General features: G+C 42.4%; 1 protein-coding gene across 1 annotated transcript; it reads left to right on the top strand.

The window, feature by feature from the left end:
• Positions 1–712: 712 nt before the first annotated feature.
• Positions 713–7,823, top strand: LOC111957777 (apical junction component 1 homolog). The gene is made up of 2 exons (XM_023978767.2): positions 713–909; positions 3,811–7,823. Exon 2 carries the CDS (start codon positions 3,865–3,867, stop codon positions 7,114–7,116), a length of 3,252 nt encoding a protein of 1,083 aa, XP_023834535.1. The 5' UTR covers positions 713–909; positions 3,811–3,864; the 3' UTR covers positions 7,117–7,823.
• The last annotated feature ends 3,066 nt before the right edge of the window (positions 7,824–10,889 follow it).

Below are 10,889 nucleotides of genomic sequence, written 5' to 3'. Positions count from 1 at the left end.
CTCCCAAATAGATTGCGTTATATAGCGAGTGTACCCACTCTGGTATTGGCATGTGCACTCTAGCCAACAGCTCGCAGGTACCTTGCGGGTATAGCCTACTATTAGAGTAGTATGGACAAAATAGCGAGATTGTTTGTGTTTGTCAAATGGCAGCCAAGCATCGATGATCATGTCACCAGAATAAGACTCGATAATTATTGGAAAGCAGCATAACAGCTCATTACCTTGCACTTGCACCACCCTGCGAGATTCATCAGTATCCTAATAAATTGTTTGCGAGTCGTAGTGTGAGGGCCACACACCATGTCATCGCATGACTCTTAAGTTTACATCGATATGATGGTTATTTTGTCAATATCTGCACATAAAAGCGTGTTCACCAACATTTCTCGCATAATTAATTTTACCTACACAAAAAGATCCCACATTGCCTAGTGTAGGCTATTTAGATTTGTCGACATTTGGAAAGTTTAACGACTAATGTTATTTTTCCATCAGGACTGTCATGACATTTTTTGATCGCGACATGTATTTTACTCGCAAAAAAAGGTTGGATGGAAACCTGGTCAGAGACATGGATTTAATGAGCGTAACAAACCCCCTCATAAACGCGCACGCAAGCAGGCACGCATACAAGAACGAACACACAAGTTGCACGCGAGCGCATCATTGTACGCCCATAAACGCAGCCTCAGACACACCCCCTTCCTCAGAATGCTTCAGATAAACCACGAGAGCGCACTGAATTACTGCGTGAGGACTGTGATGTGGACAACATGTAGCACAAGATGCAAAGATGGCATGATTATTATAAAGACTATATAAGAGATACAGATAGGCTGAACCGTACAGGAGAAATGGATTGATAATGTAGCCTACAGATGATGGAAGCGGATCATTGGCGAGAGGGTAAGATGAGATCCACTCCTATTTGATGATGGAATTAAAACTCTTCCTTTTCCTCTGAGTACGGCCACAACATATTGGTATATTTGAGTGTGCGATTACCTCTTCCAATGATGTCATCGATGCTCAAAGACATTGGGTCAGCTTGGGTAGGATGCGAGCGCAGTGAGCAGGGCCGTGCCGCATCAATAAACGAGGAAAAAGTGTGCTTCAGATCGCAATGATAAGAAATCAAGCCCTTTTAAATGTAGCAATCTGATCATGACACTATTACAATATGCGCGTATTATTGTGAAGACGCATTTCCCCACAGTTGTCTCTGTAGAGTAGATGTTTACTTTTTTTGAAACTAACGTGGAATATATGTTGAATTTACGTCTGTGCCCAGTGGGAAAGGGCTATTTTCTCACACTGACAGATGGCCATTTTCAGATGAGACTATACAAACAGAGTAGGTCTTTCATGATTCAACATTATAATGTTAATTGTCTTTCTAGATATCTGGATGGCAGCAACATCAAGATTTTCAAAAAGTTACAAATTCCAAAGATCCACAATAGTTTAGCTCAAAGATGTGTTTTATTTTTTCATTAAGAGCCTCTCTGGATAAATAACTTGTTTAACCATAACATGAGGCCCACTTTACATACCATTTTTGGTATGGGGCACTAAAGCAGCTCCCAACAGGGTATTTAATTAGCTAAGTAGTTCTTTATTGTTCATCAAACATTGCTCACATGTCTTTTGTAAAAAAAAGAAATTGCTGTCACTGTGATGACTTACCCTCTAAAAAGGACATTTAATGCCTTAATCAGCATGAGAGTGCCATGTTTCGATGGACAATGGCATAATAGCTGGCATAATGTTGGAACAAGGGTATGATTGTACGCACGCACGCACGCACGCACGCACGCGCGCGCACACACACACACACACACACACAAGCATGTATGCCAATTTACCTACTTTCTGAGTAATACTGTATATTAATAATGAATTCTATCCTCTAATTCTATTTTGGGTAGCATGGCTGACACAGATGTCAAATTGATTAGAGAATATTCATGCTTCAGTGGAAATTTGAGCGGTGGCCATCAATAAGACATCTGGATATTTATGAAAAATAAATAATTACGAACATTTCTCTTGTCAAAAAAGATGTGGTTACACTTCATCTTACAGTCTGCCACAATATTTATCAGGTATTGTCTCAGAAATAACATTTTAAAATAGTAATAGCATTATAATAATCCAATAATTATATTTTGTTCATTTAAACAAACACACCAGTGCATATGTATTTTGATACCAAGTTGTTAGCAATTGTATTACACTAAATGTTACGATTTAAAAAACAAACATATTTGCTGAATGCTGAAATCTGGTTTGAAAATCTTAATTAGAAGATGAATCAGTGACTGTAACCATGGTACATTATTTAATAGTGTCCGTAGGTCTGGTAAGGTTGGGATGGCTGTTTCAAAATATGATATTTAGGTGTGTTGTGGAGACATGACGGGGGAGATGGTTGGTCAGTCCTATCAACTCAGGATGAACAGATGGTATCTCAGGGTTAGCTCATGGGCAACAGCCAACAAGGGAGCCTCTCTGTATGTCTCTCTGTCATGAAAATATGCTTTAAAAGTAAAACGGAAAAGCATTAGAAGCAAGTTCTATGTGCAAAAATATAAAAATGAATGCTAGTAAATGTTTGCACAGTTTGAAACATCAATGCTTACATACTCCCTTATTCTTGGTTTTAAACAGACACTATTTCTCCATATAAACAGTGGTGAACTATACCCCTTTGTTTATTATGAAGTACTGTTGTTTATGATATGAATGGCAAGCTATGTACTAGTGAAATGCCCTGTGTGTACTGCAAGCCACTGTGCCTCTGTATCTATTCTGTTTCAATGAATTAAGTTATCTTTCATAATCAATATATTGTGTGAAAGAAAGAGTCAGTGATCATTCTACAAATCAAACCATTAGCATCTTACATAGCCTTTTTTTATGGATTGACTGTCATCTACAATCAATGGAAAGGGATTTATTTACTGAGGAGTTGCCCTTCACTATTATACTTTTTGTGTGTATGCTTTGGGATCCTTACACAATCATTCCCAAAGTGCTTGAAACAAACTATTGAATTATTCAGTGTGGTTTAGTGACTCATTTTCTCTATAGAGTGAATGATTACAGTTACAGTGTAGCGCAGTTTTGCACTCTTTTCATTACCAAACTTTGTATGCAAGATCTAACTAAGAGAGTCTGATTTGAGATTAAAATACAATACTGATTAGGTAACTATCTCTCTGTTAGATAGGCAGTACTTTCTTGAGGGGAACGTCCACAACGTCCATTATATCTCTCTTTAAAATGTATATTTATGGGCCTTGTGTATATTAGTGTTGTGTCTCGTGCAAGAGAATCATCTTCGATGTACTGAAGATAGTGTAAAGCATCTTGGCAATATGATGGGCAGTAAAATCCAAATGTCCCACTCTCCTAAAATTACAACAACCTTTGGCAGGGATTTGAGTTCTTTAAATCAAGACCTTGATACAGAGCACACTACAGAAAAGGACATCACAGCATGCATGATACAATTAAATCCACCAGTTTTTTTCTCAAGCTGTGTGAAAATCCACAGATGACAGATGCTTTAGTAGATGTGAACTTTTCCTTCTTTTTATTGGATCCGGAAGGAGATAGGCCATAGGTCTACAGTATGGAAGATAAACCTACTGACTTATTATCATTATATTATTTATGTTGGTAATCTCCGTCATCACAACACCTTAATGTCTGTGTAGAACCCCTGTTACGTTGAAAAGAAAATGTGTATGTGTGTATGTTTTACTATGGATCTAAAATGCTTCTCTATCTTTCTTTTCTCAGGTCATATTGATCTTGAATCAATCTGAAGGGGGAGATCGGAGGAATCCCTCTAAGATGACACGCACAGATCCCCCTGATATACTGGTATCCACTCTGTATCGGGACATCAAATTAAACCCCATCACTGGGCACTCTCAACAATGTGACCCGCAAATGATTGACAAACTGGAGCGACATACGGAGACCATCAACAAAAGACACTGCCGTAGCTTTGACTTCCTCGAGTCATTGGACGACCCACAGTCCTTTTCTGCCTCAATGGAATACCCTTACAAGAGGACTGAGCATCAGGGGGTGCATAAAGAGGTGACCTGGAATGGCCTGGATCATCCAGGACACCTCCGTTTCTCCTCCCCTGATCTGTTTAACACTAGACTACCACCACCACAGCATGCTAACCCAGACAAAACCAGTCAGGCCGTGAGGTCAGATTCAAAGAAGAGGACTAGATCTAAAAGTGCCCCCAGAGTCAAGACCACCTTTACCCCGGGGCCCATTTCAGTCTCCCCACCAGCAAACAAGATGGGACGAGATGTCTCACAGGCTGTACTAGACCCTCTAAGGACATCTGAACCACACCGGGACTCTTACACCTCTAACCGGGCTTTTTTGAACGAAGTACACCCTATAAAACTGCAACCACGCTCTCCCCTCTATGTCTCGGACTGTTTCTCCGAGGTGAGCAAACAGGATCAGCCTGCCATCACTCCTCATGTCAGGTGTCGTGTTGATATCAAGCCAGATGCGGCAGTCCTGCAGCACACAGCCAGGAGGTCTCAGAACATGAGGACTGAACATCCCTGGCAGAGATATTCCTACTCCAGTCAGAGTAGAGGTCTGTCTGTGCCACGGCAGGTACGGACACCCACACCAAGCGAATGTTACAGTGGTGATTATAGACAAGCATATCAGTACACTACCTGCATGACCCCCAGCTACATTCAGCCAGTAGACATGCGAAGGGTGCCCTCCCCTATAATGCCAAGGGAATACTTGTCAAGGGAGCAGAGGACTCTCTCAAACCCCAATATACCAACTAAATTCTTCTACACTGAGGATCCGACTAGATACCCTGTCCATCCGTCTGCTAGAGCGTACTATCAGGATGATAATTCCAGCCTCACCAGCCAAGGTAGTACTCTTAATGGTCAGTATATGCATGATCCACGGACTCGCTGGGTTCACACTCTCCCAGTCCGGCCATATTACACAGAGCAACACATGTCCAGCAGAGACCCTGGGCAGGCTGTCTATACCAGACCTTACTCCACAAGTGAAGCAGGGCCATACTTTGCTCAAACACCACAGGCAAGAGCATACTATGGGGAAGATCCCAGAGCATATCCTTGTCAGTCAAATGGCTCCAAGGTGTTCTACAGCAAGCCGTACAACCCCCCAGCAGGACAGTATATTCCATACAAGGCGTATCACACGGAGGGCCGTCAACAACCACAAATGTCCCAGGCTTATGCAGATGACTGGTATCGTTCAAGTATATCTGGATACTCAAACCAGTCCTCTCAGCTGACACCACAGAGAGTAAGACGAGAGCCAGTAATGTCCCCCTGGTTTGCAAACAGTTATGTGGAGCCAACCAGACTGGTAGCAGAAGTCAGAAACCATTCCAAATCCTGGGACAATATTCTTTATCCTCATCATGACAGGGAGCAAGCAGTACCCCGTGGACGCAGCTATGAGAATCTGTTTTACCAGGGGAGACATCCTCTGTTTCCTAGTGATACATCACAACCAGTTATACTCAATCTATCTTGTTCACCAAGGCGCTATGCTGCCCGGTCCATCTCTGAAAACTCCTTAGAGAAAGGACCAAACAATCCTGGAAGGAACACTAAGGCTGGGCTATGGTTTGCAACTCCTGAGATCACGATAACCGACAATGACATACGTGCACGCAACCACAAACAGCGAGATGTGCGTTCAGCCAGCTGGGATGCACTGGATTGTGAAAAGGCACCGACTCAAAATGTTCTTCATCATCAAGAGCAGTCATCTGAGTCAGCAGAACTGACCAAAGACAGAAAACACAAAAATTATTCCCTGCAGCAGAGCCTAGAGCAACTGGACGAGCTGCTAGCTGATCTTGTCATTGATTACAAACCACCGACCAACAGGAAGCCTAGTCAGGATCTATTGAACCAAATAAAACAGTTGATTAGTGAGGATGATGAAAAAGGAAAGATAAAATCTTCGGGCCTAGAGAGTCTAGGAGGTCTAGAGAGTATAGGACCTCTCAACACACCACCCTCCTCCACTAAAACCAGCCCGGACACTATCAAAGACCCAGACAGTGGGTGTGATGGCTTACAGAGCTTACAGAGGAGTCCAGAGGAGATCTCCCCAGACCACAGCACAGACGACAATGACACCATGATGTGTGCCAACAGGAAGTGCAAGCGGACAGAGACCCTGTTCAATGCCTGTCTTTACTTCAAATCCTGTCATAGTTGCTACACCTTCTACTGCTCCCGGAACTGCCGTCGGGATGACTGGGACAGCCATAAAGAGAACTGTCTGTATGGACGTATCAGCAGTGTGTGCAGACACATGCTGAAGTACTGCAGAGAGAACTCTGAGATCCATAAAGTCTTCTCTCGCATTTCCAAAGCTGGCTACCTTTCCAGAGGGAGAGGCATTCTTTTCCTGGGCTTTGCTAACCCAGGGACTGCTGACAACTTCCTGAAGGTTGGGCTTGAGAGCCTCGTCATGTCCCCCACATATCTGTCTCTCAGAGAGCTGGACAGCTTCAACGACAACCTGGGGGATTACTGCAAGGACCTGCAGCAGGCTGGCAATGAGTATGACCCCAATGAATGTTTCCTCTTGAATGTATCCATAGCTGTTGGTGAACTAGTGCCTAACAGACCCTCACCAAGAGTCCAAACACCAACAGTCCGAAAATATGCAAAGATTTCGTTGGCCTCCTCCAGCCCAGATAAAAAGGTCTTCAAGAAGGAGAGTGACATGGAGACACTCATTCTGACCCCGCCTCCAGGCACACCTGATATTGACAAAGAGGGAAAGGAGGGTATGAAAGCCAGAGAGATCTGCTTTATCAATATCCAACGTGAGCTCAGGACCAGGGGAGTCTTCCTGCGTCATGAGTATCCCAAAATATACAATCAACTCTGTGAGTTTGTGGAGAGCAACAAGAGATTCACACCCACTACCATTTACCCCATAGATAAGAGAACAGGGAAGCAGTTCATGTGTATGATCATGGCTGCTTCTGAGCCCAGAACGCTAGACTGGGTAGGCACCCCCCATCTCCTGGATGATATTATATAGTACTGTACTGTGCACCTCTGATGTCACCTATATGTACATGTAGATACATGTAATTTAACAGATATTTATGATGAATGTTTGTAGATACATATGTATTTTACATCAGAAAGGAATATTGTTAATAAGACTACCGTTATTAATGTTTGCATTAATGTTTGTCAATCACTAAGAATGATTAAAACAATGTGCAGGAAAGTGTTGACTGATGTTACACACACACACACAAACAAACAAACTATAATGTAACACTTTATCATTGTCGGTTTTTGTTGCAGTAGCGTTGTTTTTATCCTGTTACACTGAAAATAGCTTGATCTGCATGTAAAATGGTCATACTGTATTTACAAGTCATTATTTTGTTTTTAATCCCTGTTTAGACAAGGTACTGTCTGTGTTGATACCACATGAATTGGGTTGGGTTGTCAGGCACAAATAATTCACAATTATCTTGAAAAATACCACTGCCTGGCTGAATATAACTGAGGGAGGAACTGCTATTCAGAACATTTCTAAAGCAATCTAGATTAAAGCTACAAAGCATCATTTTTCTCCAAATGTAGAGCTCCACTAGTGTTCTACGTGTTGAAGCTGCAGCTGTAATATATATACAAAAAAAATACTGACAGTTGTATTTCTGCACATGCTTCATTATATCCTGAAAATATTTGAATATCAAAGTATGTCTTGAAATTGCTGTGCTGTGCCAGTCTGGGTATACATCTTAGTTAAGATGATTAATATCACTGCTGATAATAATGCTTTCATTATGTCTACTTATGGATAGAAAAATCAGGTGTCTACACCTATGCTCTGAATCCCCTCCCCCCTCGAGTTTTGTTTTAGGCATTAATTGCATCCTCTTTATCACTTTATTAACATTCTGTTGATTCTACATTGTTCAATTCACTGTAACACGCTTGATAACTTGTTAGATTGTGGCCTTCAGTAGAACATGCATTTGACAGAAAGCAATGTGTGGACTTCTTTTGTAAGGCTTGACTCTTGACTGTAAATGAATGTGGTGCATTTGCTTGACATTGCAAATGAATATTTACTTTGCTTAAAGCATGTTATTTATATTCAGGTATTTTAAATATTGATTATGCTTATGAAAAACTGACAATAGTTATAATAAACTGACATTTAATTATTTGAATTGTAATATTGTGTTTAAAGAATAAAATGCTAGTACTATTATTTTTTTGTTGAGAAAATACACCTTCCTTTTGGCACACATATTTATGGTATAATTAACACATTTGTTGAAGAATATACATTAATATTCTATACCGCCTAATGTATTTCATACCTTTAAACGAACACAAAAATGCAATAAAGAGAAGAAAGAGAGCAACCTTCATATTTGAACAGTAACATATTGGTAATGACAAGCTTGAGCGTTGAGCTGCTAAAAGCTTCTATTGCACTTGAACATAAATTATACAGAATGTCTCCTAATGCATCTAGCTACACAGCACCGAAACGAGCATGTTAAATGTCCATTGATAGAGCCTGAAAATCTAAGGTTGATCTTTTACATCATATTTCCCCCTGCTAGATGTTACCCAATTTTCTATTTTGTGATGTTTATAACCCATGTATAATAAACACAAAATGAAGACTGACCCTTCTCTTTGCATTTGTATTCTAGAGTAAACCATGTGTAGCGTGGTTCATTCTGCGTTGTGTACTTTTAATTAGGACGCTGCCACAACTGACGGTCTGCTAGTTGAATTATTTTGATTTGCCCTGCACACGAAGAGACAACACACATTATGTTAACCCTTGGCGCAGTCCTATCTCTCAGGCACCTGTGCAAGCACATGGACACTCACTCAAACACTGTCCCAAGTACTCACAAGTTACAATAGATACCCTAGTTAGCGAGCTTTGTGAAACTTGTTAACATAAATCTTTATATTATCCACATTGTAACAAACTTATGGTAGCATAACAGTACATTGTGTAACATTATGACGTTTTATATTAAACAATTTCGGAGCCAAGGACAACATACCTTGCTAGCCGAAGGTCAGGCAAAAGAGAACAATAAGGGTGTACGGAAATACAGATAACCAGCGATGGGCCAAACCAAAATATACAAAACCTTTACAATCACATGTATGTACAATATTGATATGAAAAAGTGTTTGTACACCAAAGAAAAGCATTAGCTATGCAGCTGTAATTAAATAAAAAAATACACTGAATTATTATTATCAAATTATTAACATCCCCTCTTGACCTGGCCTATTTGAATTGGTCCTTGTGTGCAATTTGGTGCGTAATCTAGGGGAACAACATCACACTGCTACATTCACCCCCACTGTTTTACACTAGATTATAGGCACAAAACAAAACACATTACCTCGAAGGTAACTGTTACGGCAGATTTCCTCCTCTTCGTCAGAAGAGGAGGTGTAGGGATCGGACCAAAACGCAGAGTGGAAAGTGTCCATGTTTTATTCACAATAAACTGAACACTACACGAAACAAAATAACAAAAGATAATCTAACCGAACAACAGTCCCGTGTGGCACGAACACTGACACGAAATACAAACACCCACAAACAACACGTGAAACCCCGCTGCCTAAGTATGATTCTCAATTAGGGACAACGATTGACAGCTGCCTCTGATTGAGAATCATACCAGACCGAACACAAAAAACCCAACATAGAAACACACATAGACAACCCACCCCAACTCACGCCCTGAGCATACTAACTAAATACAAAATAAGGGAAAATAAGGTCAGGAACGTGACATAACCCCCCCTTAAGGTGAGAACATCCGGGCGCACCACCTAAAAACTTAGGGGAGGGTCTGGGTGGGCGTCTGTCGCGGTGGCGGCTCTGGCGGGGACGTGGATCCCACTTCAAATGTTTTTTGTCCGCCTCCTTAATCGCCCCCGTGGCCTTTTATGAGCGGCGATCCTCCCCGCCAACCTTGGCCTGGGGACCCTAGCCATGGGTCCCGAATGCACGGGGAATTCCGGCAGCGCCGGACAGGCGGGAGACTCCGGCAGCGCTGGAGTGAAGGACGCCTCCGGCAGCTCCAGAGTGAAGAGCGATTTTAGGCATCGCCTGGCTGACTGCAGGCCTGCTGGCGGATCCTGGCTGGCTGGCTCTGGCGGATCCTGGCTGGCTGGCTCTGGCGGATCCTGGCTGGCTGGCTCTGGCGGATCCTGGCTGGCTGGCTCTGGCGGATCCTGGGGTGGTCTCGACTGCTGGCTGGCTGGCTCTGGCGGATCCTGGCTGGCTGGCGGCTCTGGCGGCGATCCGTGACCCTCAGGTTCCTCCCACGAAGGCAAAGGCAGAAAGTTGACTGGCATAATCAGGTTCCTATGCACAGTTTTGATGCGTCCAGTGGTAGGGTGTTGGACACGATATGTGTTCAGTGAGCTGTTCTAGGGGTGCGTCCGAACATCAAGAAGAAAGGTGGAAACCCAGTAGTCTCATGAACAGTGCAGTTATAGGAGAATGTCAATGTGTTCAACATCTGAGGCCATTTAGCCTTGGACTTAGCTGGCAGAGCTCTAATCATCCCACCCAGTGTGCGATTCAGACGTTCTGCTTGACCGTTACCCATGGGATGATAAGGTGTGGTGTGGGACTTTTCAACACCAGATAACTGAAGTAATTCTGCAATAAGTAAACTCTCAAAGTTAGCACCCCTGTCAGAATGGATGCAATCAGCGAACCCATAAATGCAGAAGAAATTATTCCAGAGAACACGTGCAACAGTCTTAGCAGACTGGTTTGGACATGGA

Source organism: Salvelinus sp. IW2-2015, linkage group LG33 (assembly GCF_002910315.2).
Source record: "Salvelinus sp. IW2-2015 linkage group LG33, ASM291031v2, whole genome shotgun sequence".
NCBI lineage: Eukaryota > Metazoa > Chordata > Actinopteri > Salmoniformes > Salmonidae > Salvelinus > Salvelinus sp. IW2-2015.
The sequence above is the reverse complement of the archived record's forward strand: the minus strand, read 5'-3'. Positions and strand labels throughout refer to the sequence as shown.

What these genes read in the sequence shown, in the direction of transcription:
- LOC111957777 (XM_023978767.2), top strand. Translation starts at nt 3,865, where the DNA reads ATGACACGCACAGATCCCCCTGATATACTGGTATCCACTCTGTATCGG.